At 32.5% G+C, this 21,585-nt stretch overlaps 1 protein-coding gene across 3 annotated transcripts; it reads left to right on the forward strand.

The window, feature by feature from the left end:
- The first annotated feature begins 654 nt into the window (after positions 1 to 654).
- Positions 655 to 20,990, forward strand: LOC110673615 (glutamate receptor 2.9). Of its 3 annotated transcripts, XM_058140430.1 has the most exons (6): positions 655 to 1,175; positions 1,281 to 2,557; positions 3,410 to 3,716; positions 19,752 to 20,149; positions 20,227 to 20,416; positions 20,817 to 20,990. In XM_058140430.1, exons 1-6 carry the CDS (start codon positions 851 to 853, stop codon positions 20,867 to 20,869), a joined length of 2,550 nt encoding a protein of 849 aa, XP_057996413.1. In that variant the 5' UTR covers positions 655 to 850; the 3' UTR covers positions 20,870 to 20,990. The 3 variants fall into 3 exon arrangements, with proteins under 3 accessions (XP_057996413.1, XP_021692438.2, XP_021692437.2); XM_021836746.2 differs by lacking the exon at positions 20,817 to 20,990 and having other exon boundaries at positions 20,236 to 20,768; XM_021836745.2 differs by lacking the exon at positions 20,817 to 20,990 and having other exon boundaries at positions 659 to 1,175; positions 20,227 to 20,768.
- The last annotated feature ends 595 nt before the right edge of the window (positions 20,991 to 21,585 follow it).

Raw genomic sequence — 21,585 nt, forward strand, 5'->3', positions numbered from 1 at the left:
AAAAAAAAAAAAAAAAAAAAAAAAACTAAGCTTTCTTGTAGACGCCCTTAGGCCTTAGATGCTTGGACTGAAATTCTTGGCTAAAGTCGTTTGAGTTCACAAACGCGTTAGTGAATTGAGATAACAATGACAAAGAAGGATATCTGAGAGGGAGGAGGATGGGTGCGTGGTCATAAACTGCCCACGACTGCGCTCAGACCTATATACAGCTGTAATGTTCTGACCGTGATGCTGTTTGCTAACTCGTACCGTTTCTGCACCACCCTTTGTCTGTAATTCATTATTTTTGTTGCTCCCAAAAAATTATATTTTTTGTAAAAAAATATAATTTTTTAAAATATGTTTTAGATAATTGATACACGTGTAATAAGTACACTTAGTAATAATAATAAAAATTTATTCAAAGGATCCAATAAATAAGGTCTTAACATCTATAACACTCGTAATTTCCTCGACTTGCATGGATCAATTAAGCTCCACCTCCAAATTAAAGCTGCTGGAAAAACTTCCCTGCCCTCCATGAGTTAGCTAATATCTACAAATGTGGTCCATACTGATATTAAACGGTCCGTACAAAACCCTTAATAATATCTGACGCTTCCCGTCAAAAGATTTCCTTACTCTGGGCGTATCTAGCTCACATGTAATTTGTCAGAACTTGCATCGTCGCATGTCATGTCCTGTGCGTAGCAGACATATGAATCTCTCCCATAAAAAAAGGAAGATGGGAAAATCATTATTTTAGGAAATTCGCCTTCTTCTTTCCCATTCATACACTGAATCTTGTTTATTATACAGCATATGAAAGCTGTAGCCATCTTTATATGTCAAAAGCCTTCTTAACAGGGCAATGGACGTGGACATATGGTTAGCTTATAAACTTGCCGATCTCCCTGTCATTTCTTCCAACTCACTTTCAAAACTTTGGGTTCTTTTCCTTTTACTTATTACTTCCTTTTTCCTCTTCCCCCGCTGTGGAACAGAACCCGTCAATCAAAATTATAAGCCGGTTAGGAACATATTTGCTATCATTGATGTCAATTCAAGAATCGGGAAAGAAGAGAAAACTGCCATGGAAATAGCTGTTCTAAACTTCAACAATGGCTCAAAAGATCACAATATATCTCTTTACTTCGAGGACCACCCAAAAAATCCCCTCCACGCTGCTCAAGCTGGTAATTATATGTTTTTATTGCATTTCATGCTAATTAGTACTATTCACTTCTACTTCAATAACCATTTGTGTTAATGGGCTTAATGAAATCTTGTGTCCGTTGCAGCTCAAAATTTTATTAAAGAGAAGGGAGTCGAAGCAATGTTGGGTATGGAGAGATGGGAGGAGGCAGCATTAGTTGCTGACATTGGAAACCAAGCTCAAGTTCCAGTTCTTTCATTTGCTGCACCAGCCTTAACCCCACCATTAACATCTACACGTTGGCCTTTCTTGGCACGAATGGTTTATAGTAATTCTGAACAAATGAGATGCATTGCAGAACTTACTCGTGTTTATAGTTGGAGAAGGGTTGTAGCAGTTTATGAAGATAATACTCATGGTGGTGATTCTGGGGGTTTGGCACTTTTATCTCAGGCTCTACAGGAGGTTGGTTCAAAGATCGAGCACCGCTTAGTTCTTCCACCATTTGCTTTAATATCAGATCCGAAAGAAGCTGTTAGAGAGGAACTAATAAAGCTCCAAGAAATCAAATCGCGGGTTTTTATTGTTCTTCAGACATCATTGCCTTGGGTGACCCATTTGTTTAGAGAAGCTAAGAACATGGGGCTGGTGGGGGAGGACACAATATGGATCCTCACCGATACTGTTACTAGTTTCCTGGACTCGTTTAACACCTCTGTTATTTACTCTATGGAAGGAGCTCTAGGAATTAAGAGTGACTATTCCGATAGTAGCAATGCCTACAAAAGTTTCCATGCTCAGTTTCGGCAAATTTTCATGTCTGAGTACCCAGAAGAAGATAACTTGGAGCCAGGATTTCACGCTCTGAAAGCATATGACAGCATTTCAGCTATCATAAAAGCAATGGAGAGAATGTCTAGGAACAGTAGTAGTAGTCCAAAGGAGTTGTTGAATAATATATTATCAAGCAATTTCACTGGTTTAAGTGGTCAGATAAGTTTCTCAGCTGGGGAGTTGATGCATAGTCCTAAACTGAGGGTAGTGAACGTGGTTGGAAAGAAATACAAGGAGATAGACTTCTGGTTTCCTGGGTCTGGATTCTTGAAAAGCACAGAAGATGAAAATGGAGGTGGTGCTGTGAAACTAGAAGGTCCAGTGAATTGGCCTGGGGACCTAAAGCGGATTCCGAAAGGCTGGGCTATGCCTTCAAATGCAAAGCCGATGGTTATTGGTGTTCCGGGGAGAACTTCGTTCCAAAAATTTGTAAGAGTAGTGAATGCAAGTGATGATGTTAACGGATATGATGGTTTTTGCATTGAACTTTTCCAAGAGGTGTTAAAGGTTTTGGATTATTATCTACCTTACAGATTTGTAGCCTTCAATGGGACATATGACGAACTGGTGGATCACGTATATAACAAGGTATACAATATTCCCTCTGCTTATTACCTCCTCTTCTTTTCTTCTTCTTCTTCTTATTATTATTGGACAATTGAATGTGTTTAGAAAGTCTGAAAAAGAATGAAAATTCTATTCAATTCATTTCTATATTTAATAAAAAAAATATTGAAAGAATTTAATTTTTTAACTTTTAGTTAAAAAGTCATTTTAAAAGAAATTAAATTACACAAGAATTTAATTAATTCATTTAATAGGCCTCATTATTAAAATTTGAAAATTCAAAGCATTATTAACTGAATTAAATATTTCTCTAAACTAGGAAAGTGAATAAATAAATTTTCTTTTTCTTTTTCTTTGTTCAATTGTTATAAATATATGAATTTTACTATTAAATTATTTAAATTAAAATTTTAATATATGAATTATTCTAAGTGGGATGATTGTGTTTCTGATCACCAAATACATTTCCATTGTAATTGCATGAGAAAATTGATCTTTCTTAATTTATTACTATTGTACTATTATTGTTACCTTTAACAGTGAGCTATTAAACGGCAACCATGTTAGGAATATTCATTTAAAAATTAAAGGATAAAAAAACATGAAAATTTTTATTTCAACTCGAAATTAAGAAAGGTGAGCTCCAGGTGCAAAAATGGCTGGATCCCACATAACTCGTCTATATAGATTCTGTGCATGTGATACCCTTATCTTTTTTTTTTTTTTTTCTGCAAGATTTCTCCTATAATTTGACTTGTTCATCAAGAGAGCGACATCAATGTGCCATGGTTACTGTTTACTTTTGTTCGACAATTTCATGCATTTTTAATGGAGATTATTGCTTGTCTTGCGCATAAAAATGATCAACTGAAGACCTATGATGCTATCGTGGGCGACATAACCATACTAGCTGACAGATTCGAAAAAGTGGAATTCACCCAGCCGTATGCAGAATCAGGTTTGTCGATGATAGTTCCAGTCAAGTCTGAAAAATCGACTTGGATATTTCTGAAACCTTTCAACTGGCAAATGTGGGCAATTACTGGCGCCACCTTGATTTACACAATGATCATAGTTTGGATCCTGGAGCGACAACCTAATTCTGAATTTAGAGGCCCATTGGTTGATCAGATTGGCACTACAGTATGGTTCACTTTCTCATCCCTTTTCTTTGTTCACAGTAAGTCATCAATCCTCAAAAATTGTCTATCCCTCTCCTGTGAATAAATCTATATATATGTTAAATATAAAGAAAAAGCGGTTGAATGAGAGAAATTCTTAATTAGATTTTATCCATCATATATTTAAAATATAAATATATAAAATTTATATATTTAATTGATAAATTTTATTATATATTTTTTTGTCTTAGATTTATGATTGATTGAGTTTAAAGAAAAAAAATTTATTGGTGTTCTTTACATATTCAATATCACTGATAGTGAAGTCAACTTTTATTTGATAGTACGAGAAATAGAGGAGAAAGAAAATGATTTGTACTTAAGATGTGGTCAGATATCTGCATGTATATATATTAAATCTCAAGTCAACTTAACTCAACTAAACATTTATCTCAAAAATTTATTGGTATCGGCTATATAGATTCTTTTTTTCCACTCTAAATGATTTTGAGTTAAATGCTCAGAAATGTATAATATTTCTAGGTTATATTGTACTACTCTCATCCAAGTCAGTTTAGGTCTATCCCTTTTTTTTTTTCTATCTTCTAACTCAATGTGCTCTACTTGTCTAACTGGAGCTTCTGTATGTCTACGCTTCACATGACCAAACCACCTCAATCTCTTTTCTCTCAACTTGTCCTCAATTGGCATCATTCCTACATTTTCTCTAATACTCTCATTACGAATTTTATCTAGTCTAGTATGGTCACTCATCTACCTTAAAATTCTCATCTCTGTAACTCTCATCTGAGACACATATGACTGTTTCATTGCCCAAACTCATTATCATATAATATGACCGGCCGTATGGCTGTACGGTAAAATTTTCCTTTTTAACTTATTGAGAATCTTGTGATCACATAAAACTCTCATGGCACGTTTCCACTTCAACCATTCAGCTTTAATCCTATGATTAATATCCTTCTCACATCCCCCATCTATTTGAAGGATTGAGCTTGTAAAGCCTTTAAGGTGAATTGTATTCTTTTGTATGTATTTTAGGTATAGGAAAAGAGCAATATAAATACAAAATACTGTTACAAAACCTCCCTATTCAGTGGCTACAAATCCTCTATAGCTAGTATTCTAAAACAAGAGATTTACAAAGAATAAGTGGTTAATATTTGGCCTAAACAATAGCTGGTAAATACCTTGTTACTGCTCTAATACCCCCCCCAAGCTGATGGTGAAGAAGAACGAAGCCAAAGCTTGTCACGGTGTTGCTCATATAAGGGCCGAGAGAGGGGTTTGGTAAATAAATCAGCAAGCTGATCAGCAGAGCTAATAAAGCAAAATGTGAATAGTACCTTTAGCCACTTGGTCACGAACAAAATGGTAATCCAATTCAATATGCTTTGTGCGAGCATGGAACACTGGATTGGCAGTGAGATAAATAGCTCCAATGTTATCGCACCATAAAATTGCTGGCAACTTGGGAGGAAAACCAAGCTCAGTTAACAAACTATTAAGCCATGAGCACCCTTGCCATTACCGGCATAGAGCTGATTAGTCCCTCTATATTCATCTGCAGTACTTAAAGCAGAAAGGTCAGGTGTAACATGATAGTTTATCACAGTATCTAGAAACCATGGACTTGGTGAAGAATTTGGCACAAAGTAATTGATAGGAGTGGTGGGTCGCCCATAAGAATGATAATTAGCTTGAGGCAGTGTTATCAAGGCGAAAGGCGACAATAAGGCGATAGAGCATTCTATTGCCTTAGGCGAGAGGCGAGAGGCGAGGCGAGGGCCTTTTTGAAGCGAGGCGCCATAACCTTAATTGTTTAAATTATATATATATATATATATATATATATATATATATATATATATATATATATATATATATATATATACTTTTAAATAGTTGATAAGTAAAAAAACATATTAAAAAGAAAATAAATATGATTTACACTATATTTATATCTAAAATAAGAGAAATTGAAAATAGTGCATACCTGTATTTCCAGCTTAAGTATAAGATACAAGTGAAAGTATGAGACTGTAAAATTAAAATATATAGCATGAGTAAAAACACACATAATAATAAGAGATATTAAAAAAAGAAATAGTTCATACCTGAATTTTCAGCAGATGTATATGATAAAAGTGAAGCTATAAAATTATACATAATAAATAAAAAATTAGAAATAAGTCATAAGTCACATAATAGAAAATATAAATTATAGAAGTTCAGACATTAATACATAAAAATAAGTTGTAAGTCATAATAAACAGAATGCAATAAGTACATAAAAAACTTATAACTAAAACTACTCATCATCAAGATTTCCAAAATCATCTTCATTTTCAACAACGTCCATCACAAATTCTTCCTCCTCTTCATCATCATCAACTTGCGAAGAGGATGCACCTGTCATTGCACGAGGCCTTCGAAATGATGGAGTTTCAATTGGTGGTGTTGATCTTGCGGTAGTTCTCGATTCATAACGAGATTGAAACTCCACCGCTTTACCAACATCACCCCAGGTCAATACGTCATTCATGAAAACAAGAGAATCATCATCATCATCATCCCCATCACCTTTTTCTAATTCACCAAGCAACCATTCATTACTCTCATCAATATTTGCCAAATCAATAGGTGTTGTGATATCCCCAAAAGTGTGTCGGCGTAGCAACGCTCTATTGTACTTCACATATACCAAATTGTCCAAGCGTTCTTGAAATAGCCGATTTCTTTTCTTACTATGAAGCTGTCATTTATTTTACAGTAACAAATAAGTTAAACTTCAAACTCAAAAGGCTCAAGATAAAATAACAAATTAAGAAATCTATATATATATATATATTACTTACATGCTCAAATACACTCCAATTTCTTTCGCAACCACTTGCACTACATGTGAGACTCAGAACCTTTACAGCAAACTTTTGTAGGTTTGGAGTTGAAGAACCATATGTTTTCCACCAAGCATCTATTAAAATATAGAAACAATGATTGTTAAATTCATTATATAAATTTATAAATGAGCAAAATGAAAAATTTATAAGAATTAAATTAATAACTGGAGATTTGGTTGTTCTTCCTCTAATAGTGAAGGAAAACCAAAGGTCCTACTGTTACCTTGTATTTCTCAATTTCATCAAGAATCATATCAACTTTTGCTGAATTTTTTCCATTTTATGAATGCATGAAAGCAATCCTGTATTGACCTCTTCATCGATTCAATTCTCATCTTATTTGGATAAAAAATTCGGGATTCAAAAGTATCCAAAGAAGATGCAAAGGGCGATGCAATTGAAGTGACCATCTCGCATCAATAATCTCAAAAATGCTCGTGTATTTCTCGTCATTGCCATTGAGTGAGTTGGCAATGGCTTATTTAGCCCTATCCATGGCTTCATAAATATATCCCATAGCTGGTTTTTTTTCATTATCAACAAGTCGAAGCACACGAACAAGAGGACCTAAACCTTAAGAGCATAAACAACATGATTCTGTAGGCGGGACTCAAAACCGTCCTTTCACACTTTTTGCCTTTCACCTCTTTAGCCCATTTACTAGTTGTCCAACTTTCCAAGTAAATATTTTTCTAATGTTGGCTTTTGAAGATGAATCCTTCAGCGATGTAATAAAAGCGAGAGCAAATCTAGTTTGTCTGGCCTTAGCAATTCTACTCCATTAGTAAACTTCATAACATATTTAGAACTCTGAAGAGCCATATGGGAAACCAGAAGCTCAACGACTTTGCGGAATGTTTCTTTGAAAACACGGATCTTAAAGATATCCTCCAACATCAAATCTATACAATGAAATTTGTACATGGAGTCCAAGTATAGATGAGAAAAATTTTCTTTCAACATTCTTCCTGTCATAAACAAGTAGAAAAATTCATTCCATTAATAATAAAAATAAAATGATATTTTTTTAGTAATATAAAAATTAAATAAAAATTTTACTCTTTGCAACATTATTTGATGCATTATCTGTAACAACTTGAACTACTTTTTCAGACCAATTTCCATCAATTCTTTCTCAATCAAACTAGCTAACAATGCATTGTCTTTGATTCATCACTTGCATCAATGATTTAATAAATACACTTCCCTTTGGACTATTAGCCAAGAAATTAATCAAGGTTCTCCCTTTTCTATTCGTCCATCCATCACACATCATTGTACATCCATAATTTTCCCATTCTTCTTTATGAGACTCGAGAAGATCATTTATGATTTGCACTTCTTTGTTAAGTAACCGAACTCTAACCTCATGAAAACTTGGAGGTTTCATTTCTTTCTCATAATTTCCAATTGCTCGAATCATTTACCCAAAGCTATCATAATTCACGGATTAAAAGCTATTCCCACATCATACATCCATCGTGCTATGGCAACACAAGCACGCTCCTTAACTCCTTTTAGTGGACTATTTTCATCAATGGTAGTTTGCCTCATATTTTTCCCAAAGCAGGTCTAGGGGAAAAATAACAGTCAATAGGCCCTCTAATACTTTGTGGTGGTAAAACTTTTGGTTTTTTAAAAGCACTAGTGCCTGTAACTTCCAGTACTTGCCTTCTTCTTTCACTGCCAATTTCTTGCATCAACTCTTCCTCTTCCTCATTTTCATCTAATCCCAGTGCTTCAACATCATCAAATTCAGGTGGTCTTTCCATATTCATAATTAATTTTTGCTCTCTTTTTTTAGCAATGAATTCCTGCATTTGATTCCTTACATCTTCTGGACATTTTGGACACCGAATTACATTTTTGTAACCTCCAGCAAGATGTTGCTTGATTCTATTAATTCCTCCTTTGTAAACTTTCATACAGTACATGCATTGAAGATCATTGGTATTGTTTTCACTAACTTGAATTACATGTGCCCATCACAGTCCGTTCTTCTACTACTAGCAGAAGATCCAGATGTATTATTCTTATCACCCATTTATAATCTAACAAAAAAATTAACAAGAATAAAAAATAAATTAATTAACAACAAATTAACAATATCCAATATAAATTAAATAAGTAATTAACAAGAATAATAAATAAAAAGTAAAACAGTAAACTAATTAACAACAAATTAACAATGCCCATATAAATTAAACAATTAATTAATAAGAACAAAAAGTAAAATCATAAATTAACAATGCCTATATAAATTAAATAATTAATTAATAGGAACAAAAAGTAAAATCATCAAATTAATAATAAATTAATAATACCTTATAAAATAAATAACTAATGTCTAATTAACAAGACAAAAGTAAAACTAATTAATCTAACAACTAATTAACAATAATAAGAAGTAAAAAGCAAACTAATTAACAACAAAGTAATAATGTCCATATAAATTACACAATTACTTACTAAGAACAAAAAGAAAAATAATCAAATTAACAATAAATTAATAATATCCATATAAAATAAATATCTAATATCTAATTAAAAAGAAAAAAGTAAAATTAATCAAATTAAAACTAATTAATAATAATAAGTAAAAGGTAAACTAACTAATAATAAATTAACAATACCCATATAAATTAAATAATTAATTAACAATAATAAGAAGATAAAAAATTAAATTAACTATAAATTAATAATACCTATATAAAATAAATAATTAATTAATAAATAATGTCTAATTGATAAGGTAAAAAGTAAAACTAATCAAATTAACAAGAATAACAAATAAAAATTAAACTAAATACCAACAAATCAACAATACCCATATTAATTAATCAACTAATTAAACAAGAATACAAATTAAAATAATCAATTCACCAATACCCATAAAATTTAAATAATTAATTAATAAAAATAAAATAATTAAATTAACAAATAAATAAATAATTAATAATAACTAATTAATTAAAAGAAGGAGAAGGAAAAAAAAATAAAAAGAGACGTGAGATCAGAAGGAGCAGAGCAGGAAAGAAATAAGGAGAGGACAGAAAAAAAAAATAAAAAACAGAGATCAACAGAGGGACGTGAGATCAGAAGGAGCAGAGCAGGAAAGAAATAAGGAGAGGACAGAAAAAAAAAAGAAAAAAAAAGAAAAAATAAAAAACAGAGCAGAAGGGACGTGAGATCAACAGAGGAGAGCAGCGTGAGATCAACAGAGGAGAGCAGCGTGAGATCGACAGTGGAGAGGGAGAGAAAAAAAAAAAAAGGGACGTGGGAGAGATCGAAGCAGCGCAGCAGGAAAGAAAAAAAAAGGATCTGAGAGAGATCGAACAGAGGTGGAGACTGGAGAGGGAGAAAAAAAAAAAAAAAGAAAGGGACGTAACAGAGAGAGAGATCGAAGCGGAAGAAGAAGAAGAAGAAGAAGAAGAAGAGAGAGAGAGAGAGAGCGTACCTGTTATCGTCGTGAAGTCGAGGTTGAGCCGTTGAGGAGAAAAGCGTCTTCGTGAGGTTGAGAAGAAAAGGGTCTCTGCTGGCTGGTGGAATGGCTGACGGTACGCAGATAAATTTATTGATTTTTTAATTTAAAAAAAAAAAAAACACTTTACCGTTGCTGTGAAGAGGCGTCGCCTCTCGCATGCGTCGCCTCTCGCCTCTCCGGCCGGAGGCGTCGCCTCCTCCAAGCCGAGCCAGGCGTTCCAGTCGAGGCGACAGAGGGACGCCTCGCCTCGCCTGGCGCCTCGCTTGCCTTTGATAACACTGGCTTGAGGGTAATAATTTGGTGGAGACGAGAAAAATTTGGTTGATATCTGCGACGATAGCAGTTTGAAGTATGATTTCCAAGACCACAAATTTGACAAGGTCTTCGGTCAAAATGCATTACTTTGGCCATCAAAATGTCTGCGATTATTGGATTGATAATTTGGAGGTCGATTTGGGGTGGGTAGAAGTGGTGCATTATTGGTTGGTTTGAGAACAATATTAGCCGTTGGTGGTTCTTGGGCACTTTTGATGAGAATTTCATGTGCAACTAATTGACCATACAACTCAGAATGAAATGTTTCAGGTTTAAGATTCATGGAACTAATGAGAGAATGGTATTTATAACCAATATTGCGATAAATGATTGCATTGAATTCAGCAGAAGAAATAGGGCAACCTGCAGCTTGTAATTCATTAGCCAAGGACTTAGCTTTGTGAAGATATTCAGAAACAGAAAGATCATTCCTTTTTAATTCTTTTAATTCAATATGTATTTGAAGTTGCCGATTCTGAGAAACAGATCCAAAGGATTGAGATAAGGCATTCCATACATCAAAGGATGATGATAGACCGAAGATGTAAGGGAAGATTTCTTTGATTAACGAAGAGAGAATCCAAGATAATAGCATCTGGTCTTTCAGAAACCATTTTTCATATTCGGGGTTGAGAGATGAAATTGAGGATTCTGTGTTTGTGATAGTTTTAGGTGGAGCGAGAATAGAACCATAAATAAATCCATGAAGTTTTTGGTAGTTAACTAAGGGAATAAAATGCATTCTCCATGCAAGATAATTTTTGGTATTCAATTTGATAGAAAAGGTATGAGAAGATGAGATTGAAGTGGGAAAAAGGTTGACAGTGGGCATAGCAGTAGGATTTGAAATATTGAAGCAAAGGGATAGGTTTAGAGCTCTAATACCATGTAAAGCCTTTAAGGTGAATTGTATTCTTTTGTATGTATTTTAAGTACATGAAAAGAGCAATATAAACACAATATACTGATACGAAACCTCCCTATTCAGTGCCTACAAATCCTCTACAACTGGTATTCTAAAACAAAAGATTTACAAAGAATAAGTGGTTAATATTTGGCCTAAGCAATAGCCAATAAATACCCTGTTACTGCTCTAATAGAGCCTAGATATTTAAAGTGATTACTTTAGGATGATACCACTTCATCTAAACTAACTCATTCCCTATCATTGGTTCGGTCTTTACTGAACTTGCAATGCATATATTCTATCTTCGTTCTACTTAACTTAAAGCCCTTTGACTCTAGTGTACTTCTCCAAAACTCTAGCTTTTTATTGACTGCTTCTCGCGTGTCATCTATCATAACTATATCATCCGCAAACATCATGCACCAATGGATACTCTCTTGTATATATTTCATCAATTCATCTAGAACTAATGTAAAAAGGTAAGGGCTCACGGCTAAACCTTGGTGTAATCCAATTGAGATAGAAAAATCTCGTGTCCCCTCCCACTATGCGCACAGTAGTAGTTGCTCCTTTATACATATCTTTCAACACTTGTTTATACTTAATAGATACCCTGTCACACCCTACCCCTCTGTAAGGCATAATATGATCCCGTAGTATACCTAATGAATTACCAACTCCGTCTACTGATAATCCATTAAATACACTACAAGGGATTTTAAAAACTTTTCTTACTTCTTTTACAGTGGTGAGCACTATTTACAGGTGTGAAAGACTTTGGTGAACTGAAGTGAAACAACTAACTCATTTGATTTATTTGGAGTATCTGTAAAAATTTTGGCAAGGTGCCATTTGTATTTTGGACAAAACAGTTCTTCAGAAAACCTGTAAAAAGCACTTCAATATATTTTCAAATCTCAACTCCAACATTTTAATCAACACAACACATTTCTCAAGTCAAATCCATAGAAATTTTTCAAAGTCTGAGATAAGGAAATATAATACAGTTTTTACAAGTCAAATAGCTCATAATTAATTTACAACTTCAAGGTACAATTTGAATTTGCAACTGCTCAAAACCAAAAACAAAATATACATACAGTGAATATACATTACATTACAAAATACAAAATGCGGTATACTCACTATACCCAAAAATCTCTCGCTGGCGGTACTAGCAGCCTAGTCTGCTGCCCTATCTGTCTGTCTACCTGCGACAGCAATAAAAAGCTATCGCTGAGACAATGTCTCAGTGGTGCACAACATTAACCAAATACAAATTTTAAATCACAATTCATAAATCATATCAATAGTGGATACTTAAAACCATAGTTAAATTCAAGACAATGAATGTCATAAGGAATTTAAACTCCAATTCACAAATTATCAAAATTCATAATAACACAATTTAGTAAATAGTTTAAGAATACCGTATTGCCAATTCATGCACAATTTGATCAAATAACTGAATAATATCGTTTTGCAAATCAATAACACAATTCGATCAAATAATTGAATAATATCGTTTTGCAAATCAATAACACAATTCGATCAAATAATTGAACAATACAATGTTGCCAATCAATAACACAATTTAGGTCATGACACATTTTTCCATATATGTCGTGTTGTACACCACGACAAGACATACTCACCCCAATAATCGAAATCAATGAGGGAGGAAGCTAGCTATCTAATGAGTACTCATCCACACTCACCTCAGACTGGGAAGTCAAAGAGGGAGGAACATAATCATACTCACCCCAGACTGATAAGTCAAAGAGGGAGGAATAATCACACTCACCCCATTAATGGAGGAGGAACATAGTATCAGTGTCATGCCAATTGTGAGTCAAAACAATTCCAAACATTTTATTCAAATGATCCGTAAGAATTCAATAAATTTCCAAAGTTATAATTTCATTAACAAATTGGAAACACAATTCGTAATTCACTTCAATTTCCACAAAAACCATTTACAGTGCTTTTCAATCAATAAGTATCCATCAATATCATTCAAACAAATTTTCACAGTTTCAAACCATTCACAATGTTTTTCAATCAATAAGTGTCCATCAAACACATTTCCACAATTTAAAACAATAATATACAAATAGTCAATATTTATTTCAATTGAAAATAATTCAAAAGAAACAGTTGTTGTGCACAAACCTCTGATATTTGTCTCCTGGTCGACTCGAGATTTCTTTCCCTTTTCTTTGAGTCCTTGTTAACTGAGAAACACAATCCGAAGTGTTTCAGTACCAAATTAAATTGTCTCTATCGATGGTGTTTGGTAAATAATGCACTGAACTCAATTATTCACTTAATCACCTAATATACCGACCCTCGTTGCGTTTTAGGTAAATTAGGTTTTAGTGTCGTTAATATGTCACATTCGATAGGGTTTTAGGTTTGGTACGTTTTGCCAAACTCGTTTCCTTGTTTAGTGCATTTTAATGCAACTTCTTTGGATCAGAGATCTTTGGTTTGACCTAGCCGGACGCCTAGTTCCTCGGTTTTCGGGTTTCGGTCAAAACTACAAACTTGTAGATCTAGGTCTTATTGCACGCGGGGCAAAATTTCAGGTCAATCCGAGTTAAGTAGACCAAGTTATGGTCATTATACTATTGCTGGTCAATTGGTATCAAATTAGGTCAATTTTTGGTCAATTTGGTCAACTTTGGTTCGGCCAGTTTTTGGACCCGAACTTGTGCAAGCTTTTTGACTTGCTTCTGGTTATTTCTGGGTTTTGGTGTCTTCATAAGACTTGTAGGTATGGGTCTTAACTATTCTTGGTCAAAATTTCAGGTCAATTGGACCTGTTTTGAGTGAGTTATGGCCTAAACACTCACTGCTGCCCAAATGGTCAGTTTTTAGGTCTCAAGTGTACCTAATCCGAATTGGTCATTTTTCACATCACCTTGCAAGCAGAATTTTGGTATGTTCTCTCAATGAAAGTTGGCACATTTTGTGCCTAGTTCCACCTTCAATTGGTCTTATACCAATTGAGGTTACACATTTAAACTTATTGGCTAAAATATACACTGCCCTTGGTTACTTTGCTTAACACACATCAATTACACACATTTACCTTGCAATTTGTTTACTTCTCTACCAATCTGTTTTGGTACATTACCAAAAGCATATTCTACTTTACACTAACATTACTTTGGGCAGATTACAATTACCCTCAACACACCAAATATAATTCACATTTACAAGTTATAAGTACCATTACATTCACACCTAACCATTACAAATCTTACATACACTTTACAATATCAATCTCCATACATATCCATCAATCCTTCTAGGTCAATATTCTACCTACACTTCCATGAATACATACATTTACTCAAGTGTTCCCAAGCTACCGAAAATTGTCCTTCAACATCAAAGTGCCCTACAATTTACCAATTCCGATCCAAGTGCATAAATCACCATATATATGTGAAATAATTTACTAGGATATTAAATCACCATGATCAACATTATTTCTCATCAATTATATGCATAATAAATCATTAAATGCGTGATCCCATGGCTGTCCAAAAATGGCTATCTCAATAACTATTTAAACTTTAAAATTTCCTTCACAAAACTAACACCCATAACATGAACATAAAGTTTAGCAAAGGAATTCTCAAAAATGTAAACTTACCTTTGATTGTAACTTGCTAAACCTTCACCAAACTTCTCAAATTTGGTATCAATATTTTCCTTGTGATGTGTAGACCATTTTTGATGAAGGAACTCAAGTGATTAGAAGTGAAATGAGTGGTTAGATGAGCTTGCATGAAAAATGGCCATGGTGGTTCCCATTTTCTTCAATTCGGCAATGTTTATGAAATGAGGAAGATGAACATTCTGATGGGTATAGTGGACTTACATCAGCCACATTTTATGTTTAGTTTAATCCTTTAGTGGTCCACTTACTCATTTAATTATATAATAATGCTTAAATGTGTTATTTACACATTTTTCACTCCATTTTTGGCTATTTACTTTATGTACCACCAAATTAATTTTTTATTTCATTTTCTAAGTGTAATATTATTTATTTTTAATGGACATTTAGGTCAAAAGACACTTCGGGATGTCAAATGACCATAATGCCCCTGTTTAGGTGGCATTCCCGATTTTTCGGTATTACCGGGTTTTGTCTGTTTTTTGATTTCTCACTTTTCTTTGTACTAATTATTTAATTTTTCTTTGATCTTTCTAATGATATTTATTGTTCAAATAAGGTTCTATTTAAGTCCTAAAAATCTTTTCCAGGGTTCCCCGCAGTCCAGGGCCAGTCAACGGTCCACGCCGTGACTTCCCGGTGCGGTCACCCATCGCTAGGTTTCCCGGCTCGCTTAACTTTGTTACATTTCTTTGCTATGATTTTTCCTTTGTTTTTCTTGCATTTTCTTTTCTTGCATTTCATTATTTTATGTCTCTTCACTCACATTGAAGTGTAGTTCTAGGCATCCTAGCTGTCCGGACAGCACTGGTCACCGGAACAGCAGAACGCACTACCGAACTTAGGGGTGTTACATACCCTCTTTTGTTCTAACACTTTCCATAAAATATCTCTTAGTACATTATCATAAGCCTTCTCCAAATCGATGAAAGCCATGTGTAGATCTTTCTTCACATCTCTATATTTCTCCATCAAGCTTGTAATGAGAAAGATTGGTTCCATAGTTGAACGATCGGGCATGAAGCCAAATTGATTGGGGGAGATAGAAGTGTCATGATGTAGTCGATGTTCCACAACTCTCTCCCACAACTTCATAATATGGCTCATGAGTTTAATTCTCCTATAGTTTGAGCAACTCTATATGTTTCTCTTATTTTTAAAAATAGGTACTAAAATACTCATCCTCTATTCATCAGGCATTTTCTTTGAGTTTAAAATCTTATTAAATAATTTAGTTAACCATATTACTCCCACATCTCCCAAACACTTTCACACATCAATTGGTATTTCATCGGGTTCACAGGCTTTACCCACTTTCATTCTCTTAAGTGCTTCCTTTATTTCTGAAGATCTAGTCTTTCTAGTATAATTCATATTCTTTTCTATTGCTCTATAGTCTATATTTATGCTATTACCACTTTGACTATTATTAAAGAGATTATCAAAATAATTTCTCCATCTTTCTTTAATGTCCTTTTCTTTCACCAATATTTTTTCTTCTTTATCCTTAATGCACCTAACTTAATTGAGATCTTGACATTTCTTTTCTCTTATCCTGGCAAATCTATAAATATCTTTCTCCCCTTCTTTAGTTTCAAATTTCTCATATAATTTTTCAAAAGCCTACGCTCTTGCTTGATTAACCACATTTTTTACCTCTTTCTTTGCTATCTTGTACTTCTCATTATTATCACATTTAGGTAATTTCTTATACCATTCCCTTTTTCTCTTCATTGCCTTTTGTACTTCCTCATTTTACCACCATCTCTCTTTTGACGGTGTTCCATGTCCTTTAGACTCTCTAAGTACTTTTCTAGCTATTTCTCTAATATTTGATGCCGTCTGTATTCACATACCATTGGCCTCCACATTCAGCTTCATGCTTCGGACTTCAGAAGCTTATTTTTGAACTTTACTTGCTTTACTTCTTTAAACTCCCACCACTTTGTTCGAGCTATAATATTTCTTCTAACCTTACTTGAATTGTTCCTAAACTTGACATTCAAGACCACTAATTGAAGTTGACTTGTTAAAGCCTCTTCCGGAATAACCTTGCAATCCTTGCACAGAGCTCTATTTGTCTTCCTAGTTAAGAGGAAGTGAATTTGGCTTCTATATTGTCTACTTTTGAAAGTCAATAAAATGCGACTTCCTTTCTATAAAGTAAGTATTTGCTAGTATTAGGTCGTATGCCATGACAAAATCTAGGATGCTTTTTCCGTCCTCATTTTAGCTACCAAAACTAAAACCGCCATGAACATTCTCATAACCTTGCCTATTACTTCCTACATGTCCATTCAAATCTCCACTGATGAGAACATTCTCTTCATTCAGTAGGCTTTATATTAGATCATCCATATCTTCTCAAAACTTTTGTTTACTCTCACTATCTAGTCCTATTTGTGGGGCATAATTACTAACTACATTTATTGTTTCTCCTTCTAAGATAATACTATCTTCTACTCTTTATAGCTATTACAACATCTTTCAATGTCTTGTCTATGATCATGCTTACTTCATTCTTGTTCCTCTCCTTTCCGACAACCCACAATTTGTATTCTGAATTACCTACTTCCTTACTTTTCTCTCTTACCCATTTAGTTTCCTGAATGCAAGTAATATTCACCCTTCTCCTTTCCAAGGTATCCACAACTCCATTAATTTTCCTGTAAGTGATCTAACATTCCAAGTACCATTCCTGATTCTTCTTCTATTCTGTTCTTTCCTAACCGATCTTCTTCTATGATATATTCTATTGTTCTCTATGCCTATCTTGTGTTCTGTTCTATCTTGTGTTCTGTTCCTAACCGATCTTTCATTATCTGTTCTACTATATATTCTATAGACTAATTTCTTTACTCACACGTGTTCATGATGTGGGAACCTTTGCTCATTAACACTACACCTAGGAACTAGCATAGCGCGTCACTTTGGGTGAACGGCCTACACCCTTGCATATTTCTTACTACACCTGGACTCTGACGTAGCATGTCGTAAGTAGAGGATGCCCCAACGTTTATATCGTAAGAATCCATATCATGAGGTATGACGGAATTTTTGTGCTGGTTGTCACCTACCACAACCCTCCTCCTTTATCTGGACTTAAGACTGATTAAGCACAAACTACTTAGGTAGAGTTATGTATGTATATTAAATCTAAGTTTTAAAAATGGCTTTACAATAATGTGTCACTTAATTAATAAGGATACTTAAAAAATGTCATGTGGTATATTTTTTTTTTAAATTTTTTATATTTTGTCATATAAAAATCAATTAACTTTTTGTATTAAATGTTGGCTTTAATCTAAACATTTTTAAATTTCAATAATTAAAATCTTATCTCATAAAAAATATTAATAGTTATTTTAAAAAAAATTTTATTACATCTTTTAATAATTTTAAAATTCTTAAATTTTTGCTTATTAAAATATGTTAAAAAATTTGCATTTTTTAATTAAAATTTTTTATAAAAAAAAAAAGTGAATTATTTTTAATAAATTTAATATATATTTAAATAATTATTTTAAATATATATAGGAACCTTCTTTATTTTTATTTTTATATTTTACATTTTATTATAAAAAAAATTAACTTACCTATTAAATATTAACTTTTATCTACACATTTTTAAATTTTAACTATTTAAAATTATTTTTATTAAATCATTTCAAAATTGCTATTTGACCTATCTATTTTATTTATTCATTTATTGATATATGTCAAAAATAATAAAAAGATAATATATTAATCAATTTATTTTATTAATTAACACTTGAAATAAAATTATAATTAATTTAGAACTTTATTATTAATATTTTATATTATAATTATGAAAATATAAAATATAAAAAAATGCATATTAAATTATATTATTAAAATAAAAATAAATAATACACGAACAAAATAATTAGTTTATATATAATATCACATATACTTATTGATATTAAAATTCTATCTGATAAAAATATATTTGTTATATTATATGAGTAAGCAACAAAATATCTTTTGGTCGTATATAATCTAAGTAGATTATATAATATGTTAGGAGTATGTATTTTTTTTTTTCACTCATATAGATATAAGAAATTTACCTTTTATAAATTATGGAGGAATTTATATTTATATGAGTATAAAGGACACTAAAATTTAGTGTTCTAAATATATTCAATAATTTTCTTATATTTTAATATATTTTCAGTCCTCCTATGTAAACAAATATATATTACAAATACATATTACATATATAAAAAAATATTCCTATGTCCATTTTAACAGCAAATTAATTTTTATTTAACAAGAATGAGAAATAAAAATAGAGAAATGATCTTTTACTTAAATGAGGCTAGGTATTTATATATAAGATTATGTATAAAATATATTTACTGTATTATACAAGTAAATATTTTTCTTTTTATCCTATGTGTCTTGAAAAATACTCAATCCCTTTATCTGAATAAGTCTCTGCTACATGTAAAGAGAAGTTGTCAAGTAGGTATTGGAGTGAAATTTATTGGGCGTATTCGGGTCATTAAATTTTGGTGTTTCTTACATTCACTTAAATGTAGGCCTCTACATAAAATGTGAGAATTGAATCCCACATTTATGCGAGTAAAAAAGTGTATATTTCCTGTGTAATATATAATTTTTTGTTCTCAATACATATAATGTGACAATCAGAATGATGTCTTTTTTTAAAAAAATAAGAGAGTGTTGTGAAGTATAAGATTTTAAGTTACTGGATTGATATCACAATTTTATCTACTATATATGCAGGGGAGAGAATTAGCAGTAATTTCACTCGGGTGGTGGTGGTAGTGTGGCTATTTGTTGTGTTCATCTTAACTTCATGCTACACTGCTAGTCTGACTTCAATGCTTACCATCCAACGGATGCAGCCAGATGGTACAAATATTGATCGGTTAATAAGAAACAATTTAACAGTCGGCTGTGATGGAGATTCATTTGTAAGGGATTACCTACAGAATGTGTTAAAGTTCAATGCGGAAAAAATCAAGAAAGTTAGCAGCGAATACGATTACTCCAAGGAATTTCAAGATAAACAAATATATGCTGCATTTCTTGAGCTCCCATATCAAAAAGTCTTCCTCAGCCATTACTGCAAGCAATATGCTTCAAACACACCCACCTATAGATTTGGAGGATTAGGCTTCGTAAGTGTTTTGTTTTACAACTCAATAAAGAAACTCATTTTCATTTTGCATTTCCCTACTGAAGTTTATTTATTCAGGCATTTCAGAAAGGCTCTCCAATGGTAGCTGATTTTTCCAAAGCTATATTGAAGCTATCGGAGAATGAAAAGTTAGTAGAATTGGAAAATAAGTGGTTCCCTCACTCTCCGGAGTGTTCCAACGGTGCGACTGACAATGAAACTGATAGCTTGAGCCACAAAAACTTCTGGGGTCTCTTCGTTATATCAGGTGCAACTTCTATCGTTTGTTTCTTAATACTTGTAATTAAGGCGTATTGGCTAAATGAAGACCAAGCCAATGGAAGTCCTAACAAAAGCAGGATTGTTAGCATTGCAAGGTATATCTATTATGGAAGGACTGTTTCTCCGAGTGTTCCTGCAGTCTCCTCTTCCTCCTGAGATCGAAGCTGTGAACATTCCGAATGCTTCTCCAAGAGAATCTTCAGGCCTTCTGATTAATAGCCGCTGAGATCATTAATATTCTATGAATAATGATACGTGCAGGATATGTCTTGATCCAAGAAAATGAGTAGACAGTGGCTTGAACGATTCTTCTTCTTCTTAATAATAATTTTTTTCCACTATATAATTAGGTATAATTTCTTTTTTTTTTTTTCCTCCCAAAATAGGCATGCGAGTAATCAACATACGCTGGAGCTGGACCATCTACTTAACGTTGTAATTAACGCTTCTTCTGTTCCCCCGTAGCTGAGTTTAAAGCCCTCCCTAATGTTGGCCCATTTTATTGGAGAATTGCATAACATGGGTCAAGCACTGTTCGCTTCTACTCCCGTAATGATTTAAGGCTCATTATCTTTTTTTAGTTTAATCTTTTTAAAAAAAATTAAGAGAATTTAAATAATTAATCTATCACAATATAAAACAAATATTTAACCATTAAATTAATAATTAAATAACTACATCTCTTATATATAATAAAAAAAATTAAAATTTCAAGTATCTAACATTCTTGACTATCTATTCAGATTTGAAGTTTTTTTTTTTAATTATTATTAAAAATGGTGCAATGGTTACAAAACTAATTAACTATGCAATTGAGATTTAAGGATTCTTTTTCTTTTTAAGTATAAAAATAATTGTTAATTTGGTGTGTGGAAATTAATTAGGCAGCTTGCTTATTACTTGACCGACGTAGTAAATTTTGACCTCGAATCGAATTCACATCATCCCAAAGTGAATTATAATTTATTTTAATACTTATAAAAAATTAAAATAACTAAAAAAAATTGAAAATCAACTTAATAATCAAAATAGTTTAATATGAAATTAATTTGTTTGAAAATTAGTTAATAATAAAAATTAATACTATATTCTAAAATATCAATAATTAACTCAAAATTCATTTTATCTAATAATTTAGTAAATAATTTAATTCAA

The sequence above is a fragment of the Hevea brasiliensis genome, chromosome 18 (genome assembly GCF_030052815.1).
Source record: "Hevea brasiliensis isolate MT/VB/25A 57/8 chromosome 18, ASM3005281v1, whole genome shotgun sequence".
Taxonomy (NCBI): Eukaryota; Viridiplantae; Streptophyta; class Magnoliopsida; order Malpighiales; family Euphorbiaceae; genus Hevea; species Hevea brasiliensis.